Source organism: Rhyacophila brunnea, unplaced genomic scaffold (genome assembly GCF_057557595.1).
Source record: "Rhyacophila brunnea isolate RB1 unplaced genomic scaffold, BYU_Rbru_1.0 scaffold_19, whole genome shotgun sequence".
Lineage (NCBI taxonomy): Eukaryota > Metazoa > Arthropoda > Insecta > Trichoptera > Rhyacophilidae > Rhyacophila > Rhyacophila brunnea.
The window spans coordinates 25,928,429-25,950,487 of NW_028232848.1; the positions used below are offsets into that span (position 1 = coordinate 25,928,429).

General features: G+C 28.7%; 1 protein-coding gene across 1 annotated transcript in view; it reads right to left on the bottom strand.

Moving 5' to 3' along the window:
• Positions 1-12,641, bottom strand: part of LOC147072868 (neurotrimin-like) — a 52,581-nt gene extending 39,940 nt beyond the window's left edge. The window contains exons 1-2 of the mRNA XM_085945903.1: positions 12,306-12,641; positions 11,130-11,221 (exon numbers count right to left, since the gene is read on the bottom strand). Of these exons, the coding sequence (XP_085802029.1) occupies positions 11,130-11,214 (85 nt within the window). The 5' untranslated portion in view covers positions 11,215-11,221; positions 12,306-12,641. The remainder of the gene's footprint in view (positions 1-11,129; positions 11,222-12,305) is intronic.
• Between the last annotated feature and the right edge of the window lie 9,418 nt (positions 12,642-22,059).

The window sequence follows — 22,059 nt, forward strand, 5'->3', positions numbered from 1 at the left end:
GTATTTTTTTGCTGTACCAACTATCCAATCTACCCGTACTTAACCCATTCTTAACTGAGTGGTACAGATAGGTGACGGTACTTACAATCTGCAGTTTTTAAGGCCTGACAATATCTTGAGATCTATCATACAATAATGTTATCGCCATGCACTGAAATGTTCTTTGGCTGAGCTTACTATACACACATCTTAACAATTCGCATGGGATATAAAATCTTTGAGAAATACTTAACAATTATTTATTGTAATAAGATGGTAAACCATATAATTATTTTAGATACAAGAAAATTCGCCTCTGTGGCGACCAAATCCAAAAGCCCCATGATGCCAATAACTGACTTACATTACTCTTTTCTTTTATAGTTTGTCATGTGGATATAATCAAATTTATTAACTATATTACGTAATTTTTATATGTTGGTGTTTTTTTTAAATTATTTTTGGACTATGAACTAAGATCAAGCACCGTAAAAACAAAAATTGAACCATTTATAGTTATAATAATATACTATTTCTATTATTGATTTATATTTTGCTATAATTATTTCGCATTTATAAAGCAGGTTCGAATCCCTCATCTGACTAATTTGACTGTCGTATTTCAATTCGTATTTATTTGGACACAGAGCATGAACCCAATATTATTATGTTAAGCGAGTATCTAACATTTATTTGTTGTATAAAACATATGAAAAAGATTTTTTTTATTGGTTATAACATATTTTCTGTGTGTTTTCAAAATTATGTAAGTTCAATAATTAGAATGTTTCATTCTTAAATCTTGTGAATTATTCGTTGAATAAAAAAAAAGTTAATTTAAAATTATTAGCAAGTTCAAATAAGTTACAACAATAAATTTTAGAGTGATCCGTGACGTGTAATTAAAGTAATACCTACTTTGATTTAAAATACAAAAGCTGCTCGACAATAGTAATTCATTTCCGAAAGCGCTTCAGATAGTATTAAGAGCCATTAGTTAAAATTTGTCGCAATTAATTATGGCGCCTATAGCATATTGGTATATGTGCATGGGCGCAAAACCCATGAGATGCAGGTTCTATTCCTGCTGGGTGTCTTACTTTTTTCAAAAAAAGATGTTTTTTATTGGTTATAATATGTGTTTTCAGAAGTGTTTTCAAAATTATTTATATTCAATTTTAAGAAACCTCTTTTGAATGTGGACGCAATTCACGTCGGATTGTAAATTGAATGAAAAAATAGGTTTTTATTATTTTCTCTAAAATAATGAAGAGGGCGAAAGATAGAAAAAAATATACATATTCTTTGAATTGATTAACATTGCTTCAAATATTGAGTAAGAAAATACAATAAGTAATGTACTTATTTTTATAATAATAACATGAAAACTGAATTATGCCTATTATATCTTTAATTCTAGAAAACAGGCTATTCAAGACAGCCTACATTTTTTTTGTCTATTGGAGAATAAGTACTCGCTGTAGATACTGATAAAAACTTAAAAAAACGTTTGTACCTGGTTTATAATTATAATCAGTCTACCCATAAATTTTACTTTAAAATCCACTCTTTTAAAAAGTATAATTTGCATACATTTTAATTAATTATTGTATCTAGAAAGGAGCTTATAAAAAATAAGCTTTAAAGTGTTTTATAAGCTGGTAAGTGCACATTATTTTAAAACGATAAAAGGTTTCTTCTATATTAATGTATGATTTTTTTCAAAAAAGAAAAAAAAACTAAAAGCTTGAAGAAAAAATAACATTAAAGTTTTTATGAATGGAATAAAAACATTAAATTTCTTTAAACTTATATTGTATAATTCGAAAAGTTTTGTTAAGTTTAAAAACAATACGATTGTCAGTTGTTATAATATAGGTAGGTATTACTATTGTAAATGTGTTTCAATAAAACTAGCTCTTATAATAATTGGATAAAAAGTAAAGTAATAATAATATTTGTGTTATTGTTATCCATTGCTATACTGATACATGAGATTTGTGAATAATATGTAAAATTAATAAAATATTTACGTCGACTTCTCTGACAAATTATTATTCTTTTGCGTATAAATCTGGCTCTATTTCACCGATAAAGCAACTGATATTATATCTGAGTTCTAAATTCGTTTCTGACTTATCCGCAAACTTATCTTTAGAAAAAAAATCCAACCACAATGATCTCAGAGGTCAATTAACGGCGGAAAAACAGGAAATAACACGACCAGGAAACATGGACTGCAATAACTTCTGTATTTTTCACGCATTTATGATAAGTGGTGATATCCAACTGACACCAGATATTTTCCATGTCCATTCCATTTAATTCGTGCAAAAAGGTATGATAATTTATCATGTCACGGTTATAGTTGCCATCTCACAATCAGCGCAATTTCAATAGAATCTTTAAAAAGGGGTGGTCCGATAACATCTTCTGCCCAGAAACTACCGTGTCCGGAAACTTGTACGTATGCAGTTTGCCGTATTGAAACGTACCGTATCGTACGGAAATATATGGCCATATAATATTAAAGATGGTACAACCTCTTTAGGTAGTATAATCCTGACATAAAATAAAACACGGTTCTTGTTGGTTTACACTTTGCAGGAAGCCAGCAGCAAACAAATTTACTTATGAAAATAGGCGATATACTGTATTATGTGTTAGGTTAGGTTAGGTTAGGTTTTCGTTCTTGAAGTCATGAATTTTGCCAAAAACAGCTATGGAATTTAAATTAATATTCACATTGCATCTAATAAAATTGGAGAATATATAGTATACGGTCATCTCTTTCTGATAAGAAAGCTCACGGGGAACTGTATCACGGTGAAATTTTTTACGTGTAATTTACTTGTATCCAGAAATTACATCAATATGAGCTATCCACCATTAATATCCTACCAAGAAGAGCAATAAAAAGAAGAAGACATACGTTTTCTCACTACTTTATTTCTAAAATATCTCGCAATAATTAATTATAGGTTGTTGCCATCTACTTATTGTGCTTTAAATCCCCGGGTGATATTACATGTGTTCAGCAAGACCGCTTTTTGAATTCCTCATAGGAGACGAGCATTCATCGTTACACAAAAAATATTGCCATCTTCTTAATAGATAATACTTGTCAATATTATCTTTCAAATTGATTAGTTATAAGCTCATCGATAAAATTATATTGTTATATTAACAGTATTTTATAATATACTCACATGAAAATATAATCCTTATAAAGCTTTGCAAACTTTTGTAATTAAACAATGTATAATTTTAGGAATATTTTTTTATTAATTGAGGTTGCCGAATAAAAAGTAAATCTTATGTCATTAAAAATATAATATTAAGTTTATTATACTAAATTTTATTTTCTAACATAATAAATTTAGAAAAAAATACTTATATTGCCACGTTTTTATAAGCTCGTATTCCTGTTTGTCCGGTACAGATTTTTTCTTGTGCAGTACAATTTTTTTCTTGTTTTTCCAAGATTTTTAACTAACTTCCCGATTAGCTAGACATTTTAAACTTTTAGAATATATCAGAACACGACAAGAATGCATTTTTTTAATACTTTTGGCCATATTTAAGCAGAATTGAATTCATTTTCAGTTAATTCAGTTTTGTATGTTTCGGAAAAAAATCGTAAAAAGTAATATTTACTACTCATCAGCAACATCTTCTTGGCTACGTGTTAAAACTATGAACTAACATGCTCCTCCCATTTTTCCATAATAAACTAACAAGCTCCACCCATTTTGTCGACAACAGCGCCTAGAAGCGTAGCCAAGAAGATGTTGCAGAAGAGTACTCACTATTATTGGTTGCTAAGGAGTCCTAGCAACTAAATAATTAATATATACGTACCTTACTATGGAATTTTATATGACTCTGTATTCTATAATATTTATTCAGTATTTCTATCAAGTAAATACATTTTTTTATTAATACATAGAATTTTTAAGTTTATATGATTCAACAGAAAATTTAAAAACGTGGTATATAAAAAGTTCTTTTTATCTTGTAATTATTTTTATATAGGAAGATGGTGTACACTAGTAATAAATTGTGGTGTTTGTTTGTAATAACTAAAAGTTATGTTGACTATCTCACGCTCTTGAGTTTCGAAAACAAAATTTATAACTTCAGATTTCTAAAATCCTTACAGTTCACATAATTTAGATAAATGGACGCATATGCGTTTTATTATTACAATATTATATTATGATATTCCACTAATATTTTAATAGAATGATGCAAATAATTTATATTAATTAATTATCGTATTTTGAATTTATATTACAATAGATTTAGATTTAAGTCGATAGTTATCTTTGTTGTAACACCAAAGACACAAACACTATAAGGCAAAGATATAAAATTTGCTATGGGTAGAGGATGTAATGTAATTGAGAATAGTAAAAACGCATATTTCTACAAACTTTAAATATAAATTCTAATGGATTTAAGTTTTGTACTATTCCATTTGAGTAATTTTTTGCTATCCGGATGTCTTCTTTCAATGTCTTCGGCACTGCAATCCATACTGACAACGAATATAGTTAATTCTAAATACCAAATTAATACAATACAGTAGGTAAAAACTTTATCACCTACCGATTAAATCAAGGATCTCAATAAAAAATATAACAAACAAAAAACAAAAAGTTTAAAAAACGACTCAAATAGGATAGTAAAAAACTTAAATATAAAAGTATTAAATTTTTCTTAGACAAAAACATGCTAAAACTTAAATTATTAGTTAGGTATCTAAAAATAGATTTATATGAAAAAAAATGTAAAAGAAATAGTCGTCATTGGCACAATTTATATATATTATATTATATCTTGTCAAAGTAATTCTGTATTATTTTTATATTCGCGTGTTAAATTACACTTATGTATTTCAATTATCGGAATATATTAATTATATTGACTTTTTAACACGTCATTGCATGGTGCTACTTTTCAACAGCAAACTGTATTCTTTATATTTTTAGTATGAATGAATTTTTATTTTAAAACTTGCAGTTCCCTACTCTTGCCTTTTTTTAAATGTCCTGTTTCATTTGTATGATATAAACAACAAAGTTCAATTGTCTCGAAACTAGTATTTTGACTTATCCCATTGCTGCTTTCAGGGTAGGTGTAAGGTTACTATCGTACATTTAGAGGTTAACACAATCGGTTATTATATTAAATTTGATATAACATTGACAGGTGTCTTTTTGTATAAAAAATAATTATTGCAATAGTTAATTCACATTGAAAAATCTGTATGCTGATGTGTAAATAATTATGCAAACAATCATCATTTTGAAATACTTCCCTAAATTAATTTGAGGTAGTATTGTGTAGTAGAATTTAATTATCACTCAAAATTTACATAAATTGATTACTTGTTCATTCAAATTGTAAATGATATGAATATATTAATATTATTTAGGCGCTTTTCATTGAAATGGAAATAAAAATTATATCCACACTATATTATTATATAATATTTTTTTTTTTGACCATTTCCGATCTTAATAAGATCATATGGGCTTCCTCGGCGTGAAAAAGTTCGTATTAACATTTTTGTTTTTACAAAAAATAGATGTTAGCCACTTGTCCAACCTATTAGGTTCATACTCTGACTCAAACACAAATTGAAAAACAATAAGAATTGTGTATTTGCGAGATCCAGGATTCGAATCTGTAATCCACGATGTTATAGACCGATGCTTAAGCCGCTTGGCCACTGTGAGCATGGAATTTAAAATTATTACGTTGATCAATAAAATAATTGTTTTAAAATAATATTATCTATGTAACAAAAATTATTTGGACTATTACACAAATAATATGGACGGATTGAAGCAATTTAATCATACGTATCGATAAAAAGTCTCACAATACACATGATAACCTACTCATCTTAAAAAAAACTTAACCATATCGCACATCTAAACTCGCCTGGACTGCAACATATCGAATAAGTTGATATGATTATGTTAGTATTCGCAAAACATGTGTAATTTGATGTTAAACTTAAACTTAAAAGATTTGATGTTATTGGTGTGAAAAACCAGTTGTTTTCGCATGCAACAAATTTCGCCCGCAGGTGCAGCTATACTACAAAAATGTGGTACTTACTTATTCATTTTAGCTAGTCGCGTGTAATCACTGTTTCGGCAGAGCCTCGCCTATGCGCACGGAATAATATTGCAAAATTGCGTATTGGAAGTTTTGATGTATGATTTTTATGACTATATTCCAGTCGAGACGATTTTCAATGTGCGACTGGGCTGAGACTGTGTGGGTTTGAATAATAAATACATACCTACATATTTAATATTTTTTTACCTTAACATTAAAACTGATAAAAACAATATAAAGAAAAGATTGGCGTGATCACAATAAAGGTTTATTTCGTTAATGTAGGTACTATTCTATAATATAAAATTGAAGTTAAAATCTGCAACGTTTCTTTGTTAAATTTGTATAATTTTTTCTGTCACACATAAATTTCGCCTACTTCTCGTATACCTCACGACTTGAAAATTGATACACATGCGGTAACAAAACATGATATTCAAATTTGGAGATAGTCCAGTGATCCAAACATGACGTGTCTCTATACTATGTTCTTAAAAAAAAGGTTTTTTGATCATGATGATACAATCTGAAACATTATTTAAACTAATAGATTCCTGATGATAGATTCTTGGGTTTCCACCACGTGTACTTATTCCTTCTTTCCCTGTCTTCTTGTCCCGTACTGTCAGCAAAATCCAATATTTGATCCGGTATCCCTGATCATCGGACTAAAACTTAACTTTCGAGATAATAAAACTTAAGCTATGTATACTTTGTCATTTTATGCGTCGTTTGAAGATGAAACAAGGGTACTGGCAATGGATCAAAGCTGTGGTGAAGATGACTAAGAGGATTACGCCCCACCAGTCAGTATAAGTAATGGAATATTAAAAATATTGTTTTTTTTTAAATTTCATAAATACATACTTTTGATTATTAAATGCTTAGTAGAAAATCTTTTTAAAAAGTACTTGTACAAGTATTGTATGTTTTAGCTTGTTGTATTGTTATAAAGTGTGTGTGGGGGGGGGAAATACTATATTATAATTTGAAGAAGGCAAAATGGGAAAGCTTTATTGGAAGGTGTGAAAAATAATAATAGGAAAATTAAGTGGACGCGATTAGAATTTAAAATCTTGGTAATTCGCGATAGATAAATTTTTAAAAAAATATCACGAATTACCACAAGAAAAACTTTGAATGTTTAAGAAAAAGTATACTATAGTTTGTAAGTAATACTAATTTACAATAAGGTTAAATAAAAATGTAAATTTGTATTTTTAAATCTAGTTTTTAGTATTTATTGAAGGAAATCTATATAAAATTTTATTATTTAGATAATATTTTAATATACAAAATTTAAGAATATAGCATAATTTTTGGGGAAATAAATTATTTTGGCAAGTCTCAGAAATTATAAAAATCCGATTCAAATTCTATTATTTAAATAAATTTAAATAACAAATCAAATTATTTCGAATTCCGGAAGAATGGTATTAACTAATAAAGGCACTTACTCAAGTACACGTCTTATTGTTCAGTTGTTATATTAAACTGTTCGTTATATTTTCACTACTTGAGGTATTTCAAATTCGCTACATACCATCAGTTTGTATTCATTGATGCAATAATACAATAATAAACAATACAAATATTACTTAATGAGAGTTAACTGTCACCTCATTGGGAAGCGGATTAAACGAATCCTGATTGTTGTTAACTGGTTTAATACAAAAAAGATAACATTTTTTTCACAATAGACTACTTTTATTTCACAAAAAATTCAACGTAAATCTTAGTCCCTTCACGTAGACGTTTCTAAACCGATTTTTTTGACAAGAAATTAATGTTAACTACTTGCATAATATAATAATAATAGATCCACACTCCGGGTCAAACACACATTGAAAAATTTGAAAGATTTTTCAAAACCACAATTTAAACCCGAGACCATCAACTTAATATTCTGACACGTTAGTACTCGTCCGTTATATGCGGATAATAAATTACTGATGTGCTGAATTATAAATCGTACAACATATGCATTATCAAAATATTTTACATAAAAATAAATAAAGTATAGGTGGGCCGTATACTTTGTGCCTAATATGAATTTAGATATTTTACTCTGGAAATATCATAAATTTTCTTTCACGACTTCAAAAATATTATATTTTCATGTAACGGCTTTCGCATTTTTTTTATGATTTATTGACCACCACAGAGAAAAAAATGGTATGGTAGGTAAAATAATGATATTTTTTAAAAGCCTGTATCATCTGTGATTAATTTCTGACCATTTTTCTCCGCCCGGAGAAAGCAGTTTGAAAATCACGAGCTGAGTATTTATCGTCTTCCTTTTAGAAATACAATGCAATATCATTCAAATACATTTTAATATAAATCTGAGACTAAGTTGCAAATTAGTTGGGTATAAATAAGTTTAAAATAATGTTTTTATCATTCAATTTTATATAATGTTACTTACGTACTTGGATTCGAGTGACATTTAGATAAATTATTCTTCGTTATTTATACAATGAAAAGTAATAAATTAACATTATATTCTGGTACATAATCATATTGGACTTATTATAGAGTCAGCGTTTTAAATCGAGTAGCTTGTGAAATATTATTTATTATTACAGTCGTAAAAAAATATGATATTATGGGAAATGATTATTCGGCTAATACACCGTAATGATAGAATGTGATGTGATATGATGTAATAATATACCTTTTCTAATATCGCCAATCAACTTGCTGATCTAGCTAAGATTTTTTTACTGGAAATTGATTCGCTGGGAATATATTATTGCAGAATAATTTGATACGTTAAACAATAGATATTTGATCGCTATTATACTACAGCTACAGTTATATTCATTATCAATTATTAGTTTCGTGATATTGGAGGAAGTTTTTTAGTGTTTCATTATTAGTAGCGACGCGTTGTCTAATGGAAAGTTGTGTTTTTTAAAGCCCACAAATTCTTATAATATTGGGCACCTTAAACAAATTTTATTTGATAGGAATGTTTCAAAATGTAAAAATGGCATGTTTATGCATAGCATTGCATATAGTCAAACAGATGATTGTTTACTTCTTCTTTTTACTTATGTAGCATTAAAAGTTTACGAACCTTTGTATAACATGATTGCGGGCATGTGTATATTTGTCTGAATATTGACTGTGATTATTCTGTAATGTTTGTTTCTTTGTAGTCGACAATCAGTGAATATATAACTCACATATTATTATATAAATACTATATACTATATTATTACCCAGATAACTCTAGGGTAAACTAGCCAGATATATGACCGGGTACAAAAATATATATTTTTTAAATTTTATATTAGGATATATACCTACATACATAATATTAATTTTTACTTTTCGGGCAAAGTATTATTTTCAAATAACTACTCAATTATTATCGATAAATCCTTACAAAATTAACAATAGTGCAAATTTTACTCGTTTACTTAACAAACTGTGGAAATTATGTTAAAAAAAAAATATTTTTTTATTTTTCCTATTTATAGATTTTTTTTTTATTTATTAAGAAAACAAACAGTTACATATTGCTTACAAAAATTTAAAATTAATATTAAAAAGTTATTGTAACCAGCAAAGTTTCCATATATTTATAGAACTAAATAAACTAAGATTTATTCAACAATAATAAAACAGTACTTATGTCAAAATAATGTATTTAAAAAATGAATCACATGCTTGCTCGATATGCTTATAGTAAAGTTATTCGGTCTACAACATGTACCTATACGAATACAAAGAATATGATTTTATAATTATTAATAAATTATTATACAAAACGTAAACTATACTTTTATTGTACTTCATCGATTATTGCAATATTAAGAAAAGAAACCATTTTATCACTATTTCAAATATTTCCTTTGAGAGAACTACATTATTTTGTTTTATAATATATTAAAATTTTATTTAAGAATAATCTTATTTTCTGTCGAAAGTACCAATTTTTCATGAGCATTTTTTTAAATAAGCATTATTTAAGTATTTCGGTTAGAATCAATTATACATTATTGGAACCAAATTAAATTAAACCTTGTTCATTTATTTATGCAGAAATACTAATTTACCCACCTAATATTATTAAATAATAGTAATATAATAGCATAAAAATAACTTTTTTGCTGTAATTATTAAAAGCATACTTGAGCGAAACGGCAAATAATTTTCAACTACATGTGCAACGAATTCGCTGGCAATCGGAGATCAAAAGTCGACCTTGAACACGTCATTTGTTTTGTGATGGCGACGTGGGTATTATTTTTGAATCGTGTAAAGATGACTAAAAAATGTTACCCATTTACTTGAAAAAGAATACATGTCAATGAATATATTATTATTAATACTAATAGAACAATTAACAGAACATTAAATGGATGCATGTTTATTTTTTATGACAAATTATATTTCGTTCGGCACGCGTCATTTACACAACCCGCAAATCGCCTAGTCACGATCTTTTTTGACCGTGCCTCAGCTGAGGTATAAGCCCTATCTCATTTTAACAAACTATCCGTTTTTGTTAATATAACTTGGGTATAATTTTATATTTATTGCAATGTCAGGAATATTCATCAGCCGATACTGATACAGTATTTTATCTAGAGAAAATAAATATAATTTTCTCATAATCTTAGTGTGTATTATTTTACATTATTTGTTCTATTCCAAATTTTAATTATTAACATTATACTTGTCACCATTAATATTTTAACTTAACCTCTTAGTATTATAAATAACCGGTTTTTTGTCAAGAAGTATCTCGTAATGAAAAGTTATTAACGTAACTGGATTTTCCGCTAGTACTCTCATAATAATAATTTTATTGTTGGCTTTTGATAAATTTAACAGAATATAATAATATGTCTCACCAGTTTGCAAAATTATCAATAGTTTTAAAAAATCGTAAAATAATAATATTTTGTGTATTTTTGGTAAATGGTAAACAACAATTAAATTTTAATAATTTTAATATAAATATATTTAATATAATAAATAATAGTGCATTTTATTCTTACCGGTTATAAAGTTTGATAAAACGAGTATCCATATTGCTATGATGATTGGAAATGATCTTCTCAGCGCCACGATAGCTGCTTTCATGATGATACTGTAAAGAAAAATAAATATATATTCAGATATGTCTTTCAATAAATAATATATAAAAATTGTTATAATATTATATGCGTGTGTGTGTGATAGAGGTCGCTAACCAGATGAAAATGGCAATGGACTGGACATGTCGCTCGGCGAGTGGACAACTACTGGACAAATGTCGTCATACAGTAGCACACAATGGGCAGAGAGATGTCTTAAAAGCCGCTGGATATATGAATTCAAGTAGGAGGAGGAAAGAGGAGATCATCATCTAGCAGTGAATTGACTCTGGCTGATGATGATGATAATGATACTATGTGTGTGTATAATAATATATTTTAAATATATAATAATAATAAATGTTATTAAAATCAGTCATCGATGTTAAAAACAACTAGATTAATTTAACCATTATTCTATAAAGACCAGTATGATCTGCTTAGGAGATAAAAAAAAGTAATTTACATTATATAAGTATTATTAGATAATCCTTGAAACACTAAATAATACGGATGATGAAATAGTTGAAAAAATATTTTTATTATTATTAATATTTAAATACCATCAATTGTATTAATATAATAATGTTTTTACCGTCATGTTATATTATGGAGTAACTAAAAGTAGAAAAATAGAATAAGAAAAAAAGAAAGAAAAAACATTAGCCTGATATTGAAATATCTATTCATAATAATTATAAATATTATTAATTTCAGCTATTTTTCTTATTTTTTTTTAAATTCTTATGTATCGTAATGATATTTAGAAAAACTATAATTTCTTAGAGGTAAGAATAACTTGATCCCATTAATTCACTCGGTTATTAAAGATTTTTTGACATGTTTTTGTTGTTAATTTGATATTATTTATTCATTTTACTTTTTAAATAGGTACCTACTTATGAAATACGAAATACATATTAAATATAATATAAATAAACACTAAATACTATTTCTAATCAGTACATATATGAAAATTCTATTATTATATTAATAAAACGTTTAAATGGAATTTGGAATTATAAGAAACACTAATGAAGAGACATTTTTATAATAAAATATTAATACAAAGTTTATAAAAAATCCTAACTAACTTACCAAAGTTTTTAGGCCTGAAGCAAATCGCTTATACTAGCTCTCATCTTACCGCTAAATAACTATTTATAGATTTTCTTAACAACAACAATAATTTATTATCACATAAAATTCAATGTATCTTTCCGATTTCAATATTTATAAACAGAGCACTAACAAACAAGCGAGTTGGATCACTTCATTCACAAACAATAAATCACCACAAAAATTTCAATGACACTTTAAGTAGCTTTCACTGTTGTAAGAACCCGGCGTAAAAATCAACCGATCATTATTTCCGTTGTGTACCGGAAACAGACAGCGCCGTTACAATCGACCGAAGTCCGGATGACGACTGGCGACGCCTCGCGACTCAGCCCCTACGAATCGCTCCGTGAAAGCCTCCGAGGATGCGCACTGTGTGATTTTTAAGTTGGCCCCGGTATCTGCCGATGCAAAGCCAATACGGCAACGGGAGTTATACGGAAAAGCACATTATCGGCATTACCACGTATTCGCTTTCCATGTAATCTACTTATAATTTGTACGATTTGTGTGGTGCTGTCTATATTTATTTAAACTCTTGTATTTGGTTTTCCGTCTCAGAATATAAAATTGTCATTATTCGTTGACATATTTACTTGTCTTGATCGATCACTTCAAAACCCTTTCATTTTCAATGCTTTTACTTGAGTAAATTTCAGTATTACGATTATTTAAGATTAATTTTTGATGTTTCTTGACTAATTTAATTATTTTTTAAATCAAAACTGAATACATACGAGTACCTACGATATTTCAGAATAGATTTATTAAAAATACATGAAATAAAAATTCTAGAAAAAATATTAAAGAAAAAGTATTTATTTACATAAATCCATTATAATCAGTTTAAAAGAAAGCGTTTACGTCGTATAACTCTTTTTATTAAAATGGATTTGAAACAAAACTATTTTCTTCAGTCTACGTTGCCAACTATTCCCGGTTATAAACTCATCTTCAGAATGGTCAACTATAACTATCTCAAAACAGCGGTCAACGTAAATGACTCAATTCAAATAGAATTAACAAAATTAATTTTGTTTCTAAGCATTCGATCAAATTAATTTCAGAAAAAAGTCGGATGAATCTATTTTTTCATTGTCTATAGGTTTTCAATTTTTATTTCCGTAATTTGACGCGGACGAAGTCACGAGCTATTACTATGCATTTATATTAGAACCAAACAAATATCACTTTTTAATTAAAGATAATTACTAAATTATTGTAGAAAGTCTAGAAACTTATCATTTTCTAAGATGAATAAACTTATTACTGCCTAATATCACTACCTAGTATTATGAAGAAATATTCTAATAGTGCAACTTTTCTGTCATGATTCATATAAATTTACAGGTTTATTTACATTTAAATGTCTTCATAAATTTGTAAAATAAGTTAACGTTCTAAAATGTCAATTAGACGAAGTCTAGAGTCTAGACAACTTGAGCAATTTTGACAATTCAAAAGTTGACAATTTGATTTCACGATTTTACTCTAAAACGGTTGAACATACAAAATGCAAATGTTCGATAAGACTTCGCTAATTTGTTTCCATACATTTTAAAACATTTTTTGTATAATGATTGATGTCAAGACGTTATTGCAATTAAACAAATTGATTTTTGATAGAATTACGTATATGTATAAATTTAAAATAATTAATAGCATGAGTTAGTATTAAATATCTGAGATCAAACGTATTTGTGGGTTGACTTGTATTCGTGACTGAATGAATCGGGACCGCTACATATTTATCTTCATCGTTTTCACTTTCGATTCACTACTAATAGAAGGCATATACAGTCAATTTCCTTTAATTGGAACATATTGGGAGTTGGGCAGTTTAGTCCAATTAAACAGCTGTCGTAATTAAACGAATTCGACATAAAATTAAATAATGAACATTTTTTATAACTACTGGATGATATTGTGATTTGTCCAGTGTTGTTTTGTTTTTTGAGTAAGGTAGCCTTTTTTTTTTTTTCCGACCATGTCCGATCCTAATAGGATCATATGGGCCTCCACAGAGTAGAGGTTTGTATTAACAGATTTTGTTTTTTACGAGAAATGGATGTCAGCCACTTGCTCAACCTATTAGGTCCATACCCTGACAGACACAAATTGAAAAACAATATGTGTACTTACCAGACCCAGGATTCGAACCTGAGACCCACGGCGTGATAGTCCAACAAGGTAGCCTTTACATGTCCGAATTTTTATTTAGTCACATTTCTATTTATTTTTAGATCCTAGTGCATTACGCCAAGCATGCATTTCTCTACATTGCGTTGTATTATTATTAGTTTTTGTAACCGAAAATTTTGATTTTCATCACATACCCTCGTATTGAAATAACACTACTGTTAAATACGTTCTCTTTAAGAATAGTAAGAGCTAACATTTGAATATTTCATTTCGACATCCAAAAGCATCCTAGTTTCAACCTTTGTACACTTTTATCAGTAATTCATCCATTTATATACATTTGTTGTACAAAGATATGCGTAATTTCCGACTTGTCCGTGACCTATTTATATTATATCCGACGTTAATAAAAATACATTGAAGCTTTATTCAATGTAAACACTTAAAAATTTAAAAAAGCTTTTTGCCAGATCATATCGTCAGAAAAAAATATTCCTAATATGCTTATAATATATAACATGGGCACTTGTATATGATAATTAAATCGTTTTATTGATTTGAAAAGTAACTAAAATTAACTTAATTTCCCAATACAAATGGCACATACTTATCCAGTATATGGCGTAGTGGCAAGTTTATTGACACAAATACCCAACACACTGTGATTTTGAGGCCCGAGATGATAAAAAATTAAATAGAAATCATAAAAAACCCTAGTACAGATATCAATGTATCTCTCCTCAAATCACATCCCTTAACCAAAAATAATTATTATTAAAGATGACAATAATGACACGTCATAATATTTATTAATGTAAAAAATTGAGGGTTACGTCCTTTTTCCTTTATGAAGTCGATGTTGTACTTACTCAATTTGTGAGAAATATACATATTTTTAAGATTTAATTTAATTTAAAGCTCTAATTTAATAATTGAATTAATGTAATGCTCTAACCGAATATATTAATACGTATCTAATACATTTTACGGGTTTTTAAAAACATTTGAAATATTCTAAATTTGGTTTTATATTTGATCCTTTATATAAAATAAGCGAGAATTAACTGTATTTGTTATCAGTGTGCATTTACATGTGATGAGTATGCATAGTGCCTGAATATCCTGAAGAGCGAAATTCAGTTTGCAAAAAACAACTCAAATGAAATAGTACAAAATTAAACCAACAATTAGAATTGTAATTCAAATTCCTTGGTCGATGATATGCCTTTTCAAAATTAGTGGTTTGAAGTGTCCCAAATTAGGTACTTATGTAAGCTTTAGAAAAACATTGAAAACTCTCTTTTAAAACTAGTACTTAAAAGTAAATATATTTTAATTTTTATCATATATGTGTCCTAGATTTCAAAATCAGCCAAGTCCATAATAGATGAATAGGAGCAAAACAGCTTTTTGTTTTCTCAAATACACAGTCACAAGGGTGAAAGTTTATATTATTTCGACTGTAGAATATTTAAAATTAATAAGTTCCATATTTTGATAATGCAGAAATGTTAGAAAGCAGTAGTTCTTCAGCAATTCACAAAAAAGTAAAAAATACCTAAAGGTGGACTTGGCTGATTTTGAAATATAGCGAAACATATATTTTAAATTGATGCCATAATATATTTACCCAAAATATCTTACTAGCCTTTTTGAGTTGCTGATAATATTATGTTTATTCACGTCCGAAATTCCAATATTACTTTTTCGTCTCTGACCCAATTCTATTCGGATTATTGCTATTTCGCAATTAAGGTGTATCGAGTCCTTCAAGATCAATGTTGTATGCATAAGTATCATATCCGGTGAGCTTTAAGTTTTCGGTAACGATCTCAAAATGGTAAAACCGACAAACATTGTACACAATATTAAACTTTTAGAACACAAACAACTCAATTACATTGTACATCGTCAGAAAATTTTCACTCGGAAAGCATTAGTTTTTATCTGAGTTAATAATAATTATAAATACGTATTTATTTTATTATTATTTGCCTGATACTGTTCTTTATTATAATTATGAGGTGACATAATTGTGAGCATAAATTTTACCGTTGAGTATATTGTGCCAAAACAATTATTAGATTTTACGGTACTGTTCGGTTAAAGCGGATACAGCGGAAAACGCATTTTGAAAATAGCCGATAAACTGGATTATTTGTTAGGTTAACCTAACCAAACCTAACCTAACCTAACCTTACCTAACCCAACTTAACCTAACCTAAACTAACCCAAACTAACAAATAATCTAGTTTATCGGCTATTTTCAAAATGCGTTTTTCGCTGTATCCGCTTTAACCGAACAATACCGATTTTACAATTAGCTTCCTTCTGAATTATTTTGAATAATATGATACTCGTATTATATAATAATATTAACATCCGATCAATGACTTCTGTTTTCGACATTCAACATTTTATTTTGGAATTTAAAATCATGTAGGTTTCACAAAAATAATGAATTAATAAAAAAACAACACGTTTTTATCAACGTGGTTCTATAATAAGAGAAATTGACCTCCTAAATGCTTGCATTGTACTCCAAAGATGGAACGTGCAAGATGAAGTAAATTTTACTAATAAGTAAATCAGTATAACATAAAATAGATTATGGTTATGCTTTTTAGTGGACTGTAATAGGACGGGATGATTTAGATGCTGGAGGAGGAGGTTATACTAAGGATTCCAGGCACTGACTTTTAATGATGATGAGGTTGGCTCCGTAGTCTGATTCTCACTCACTAGCGCTACCACTCTTTCAGTAACACTTTACTTTTTGAGTCACTCTGTAGTTTTTTGAATAGATGGTTAAGTGATGAGTTTAATTGTTTATGAATTATGATTGCTTACGAGGCATTGGGCGAACCGATGATTCGTAATTGAATAATTTCTGTGATACACGTATTGACGCGTTTATGGTCTGGAGGTAATTAAATTGTCATTTATTTATTAATGTGTCTGGTACTGCAGTGCTTGTGTGGCGGCAATAATTATGGAGATTGAAAATACCTCAAAAACATAACTGAAATCAATATTAAAAAAGTGGCGGGCATGACTCCAACCTGCTATCTTTGACTTCCGGCTTATGTGCTTTACAAATTCAGCCAACTGCAAACTTCTAAAGCCGTTAGCCAATGTTAACGAAGTCTGAGAAAAAGCTTCAGTTGCTTGACAATTAGTTATTTTGGTTGTAATTTGGTAGAGTGAAGGTGGCTAAATTGGTAAATCAAATTTTCCGGAATCCGCCGGATGCAGGTTCGAATATTTTCTGGCACCGCATTTTTTTTTTCATTCCGGGGTGTTTTAAAGTTATTTATGTAAATTAACATTGAATTAAATATAATTAGTTTGTTGCAGGTCTTAATTTTTTTTTTCATTGCTTGTGTGGATACGGCTTAAACCTCGGTCGCTTTTCGAGGTGGTTTTAGCATATAATTATTTTTAGACTGACCGAGTCTTAAATTATGTTGAAATGTGGTTTGTGTCAAATGAAGACAATAAAACCGTTAAGATCGCTATACACGAATCTGCACTGCGAAACGACTTGCCGTTAATTTAATAATTAGCCTTAGTTAATATGTCATTATAGTTTCACCTTCAAATGTAACGGCGTGCTTGAAAGAATGTCTGTCTTGAAAATCTTTAAAATCTACAAGTATTTCTTTCTTATTAGACATACTAGGTACTTCTGTTGACTTCAAATACTACTACTACTACTTCATAGGCAATCACAGGTTTACGCCACTTCCCTCGGTCCATCGCCAACTTTTAGGTCTCCCGCTATGTCAGACCTGCAGCGCGTAGGTCGCTTTTGTAGCAGCATTGCAGAGAAAGGGAGAGCTGACCGCGGTGACGAAACATTTGAGGCTTTGCCACAAGGGTACGAAGTGTCGCACTTCTTGACCTATACCTTTACCTATTCAAAAAAATCTCTATTTAAAATATATACTGATTGAAGTTCACATTAACTTAAATACAGTGCAGGGTATTTTGTGTCGTTTTTAATGTTATACGATTTTCATAAATAAACTTAATAAATAATATCTAAAAAATACTATCATTATCCTAATAAAGACAAATGACTGACATAATTCACTTTCCAAAAAATATATACTTACTCATAAAAAGAATACCAAAATATCGTGTATTTTTCTGTTGTATTTTTTTATTATAAATTATAAGCATGTTGAAAAAAAGTAGTTGAGATTTTTTTTCAAATGATAATTATTTACTCAGATCAACCGTTGGCTAAACTGCGAACGAAGTGTTTTTCCGAACGCGTCTCTCTCAGCGTTCGCGAACATCCATCATTCCGATTTTAAATGTGGCTCCCACCCCCCCACTATTATTCGTAAAACTAGGCCGCTGAAAAATCTACCCCTGGGATGAGTTATTTGCCCTTACCACCATTTATTCTATACACCAGTGACGTAGGCCTATTGTATTATTTTTTCACATATTTCAACGAATTATAATAACGCTGAAAAACAAATATAGGTACTTTATATTATTATAAATTGAATTCATACATAATATAACGTCAAAATTTTGTATTTTTCTTCAGTCGTTATCTTTTTTAATGGAATATCAGTCATAAACTAAACAAATGCCAGTTTGGTTTATCATTCCTATACCCATAATTTATCTTAAAAAAAATATAGTCAGATATATAATTATATCATACAATCAAATAAAATAATAGTTACAACTACCTATAAGTGACATCAAAAGAAATTTTTGAGACTCCTTTATTTGAGGTTATATGGAGACTATCCATGGCTTTATCAAACTGGTTTTCTCTTAGAAATGCTTGCATACCATAGTTTAAACACTAGAAAATATCTATATTTGGCAACGTATTTTTCCGACTGATACGCGGTGTAAATGAGAACTCTGCCATTCTCGGTAGGTAGCATTCACATGTGTATGTTCGATATCTATATTACAAATCGAAAGCATTAGTAATTGTTTGTTCTCCCAAGGAGTAGAACTAACCCGCCATTGGTGATTTCAATTGGGAGGGCAATAACTTTTTTCAATCAAATCGCTACGGATGTTGATATATTCCACCTACGTTAAGATGAATATAAGTAGGCGTTGTTTTATAAATTCTTAAAATAGGGTCTCGGCTTGCTCCCATGTATTTACTTTATAAATTTTGTATTTACTCTTTGTACTGTTTTTTTTCAATTCTGCATAATATTTTGCAATTTTTTTATGCAGTTTTATTACAATGTTTTTTAAATGTCATAATATGACATTTCTAACTCATTATTAACTCAAAATTTCAAGGTTTTGAGTTAATAATGGCCATTTAATGTAGAAAGGTCTTATATTTATAATTCAATAGAAAAAATAATCACAAATCTCTTCGGTCAATACAGGTCAAAAATCGAATAACCCTTTTTGGGATTAATCATTAATTCAATTATGCAAGAAGACCGGGAATGTCTGTGATAATTATTTGTTAAACTGTAAAATTTCATTTTGCATCACTAAGTTAATTTCAATTAAATAAAAAATAAACATATTTACTTCAAAAATCAAGGCTTTAACATTGAAATGAGGAAAATTGCAAAATTTTCAAATGCCATTATCTTCAAACAAGGTATTTTGAGTTGTTTCCCTACAGAACTAGGGTATTGATACTGTGAAAGTTTTAAATTTAAAATTTCACATGTTCACTATATGTTAATAGATAAATTTGAACAATAATATTGTTCTGTATTTACTCATTGCACCGATTACCTATTGTTCTCGACATGAATAGTATTCTCGTAGGTAGGTACAGTTTAAAAGTGATCTGACGTTTACTTACGTGTGCCTGTAATGTCACATCCTTATTTTTATTAAAAATTGAAGCTTATTGCCAAATAATAATATATAGAACACGACTACTCCCTTTACACATTTTTCTTGATACTACAATGGATACTGTTAAAAAATAATGGGCACAATACGTTTAAATTAATCTAAAATAGTCAGATAAATTGGGAAGTATACTTTACTGGAAGTATAATATCACTATTATTAGTATTATTATTTGACCATGTTTGATTCTAATAAGATCATATGATGAGCCTCCAGTCTCCACAGAGTGGAGGTTTGTATTAACAGGTTTTGTTTTTACGAAAAATGGATGTCAGCTACTTGCTCAACCTATTAGGTCCATACTCTGATTCATACACAAATTGAAAAACAATATATGTGTACTTGCCAGACCCGAGATTCGACCCTGGGACCCACGACGCCATAGACCGACGCTTAAGCTACGCGGCCATTGTGGGACTGTAATAATATCACCACTAACTATTAAATTAAATTTTTGTTATAACGTACTTGCACTTCCTAATAATTTAATAAATTATTTTCTATCGGTTACTAACTATTTTTTTCTATCGGAAGTGTTTTTAAATAATTTATGTTTAATAAAAGAATGTTGCATTCTCAAATCTTGTGAATTATTCGTCGAATAATAAAAAGTAGTTCATTAAATTTTAGTATTAATAATAATAAACGTCACGTACCTGTAAAAGCATGGAAAATTTCTGAAATGTGTTCAATTCAAACAGTAAATAATTAGGTAGCGCACAGATCGAAGTGAAGATTTAAAAATAACAATAAAATTAATCTCAAATGAGCAGTTGGTGCGTTTTATAAAATCTCAGGATAATTATATACCTATAAGAGATTAATGAATACAATTATTTGTTTGTAATGATAGATTTTTCTATGAGAATAAAATAGTTAATGCTGTAACGTCACTGCTATTACCTCACTTATTCCAGTGTTTACCATCCTGGGGCACGCATTCCAGTTTGATATATAACTTGTTTGTACACGACCTTAGCAGTAGTTGTTCACATACTTGCATTTTGGGTTTAACAACTTTATGAGGGTTCTAACAGGTTCTTGCCAACCAATCCTACCCTAACCTAGATAAATTGTCTTTTGCAACTCCGGCTAGTATTTCGAATTATCCATTTGCTTTGGACGTCATAAAAAACAATATTAAATATATTTTAAAGCAGCAGAAAATGTTGTATTCCAGAAAAATTCTGGACCAAGTGGTAATGAACATATTGTTTTTTTGAAAATGCTTCAAAAATTCACCAGGTTTTAGCTACCATCTTTATTACTAATTAAGGTCAAAGTTATAACTACTTACTTGATGTTTATCATGTATATATCATCAATATATATCTAATATATATTATATAAGCGTCGCTGAGTTTCAAATCCGCTATAACACTTATTTTTTTAAATAATTAAGATATATATATCGATGGATTTGTTATTAAAATCTCTACATAAAAATTTTATCGCCTCTTTCAAAATCCGCTACGATTAACTGCCATTTATGATACAAAATCAATGCGTCTATCAAAACCGCTATAACTTTACTGAAACATTCAAAAACCTGTTTAGTTCAAAAAGTTTTAATTGATTTTCTCAACATAATAAAAAAGTATTATAGCGGGTTTTGAACTCAAAGACACAAAGACGATTAAATACAGAAAGCCTAATAATGTTGTGTATTTGGCGGTTAATACAAAATACATTTTAAATAATTTGTGGTTGGTAAAATTGT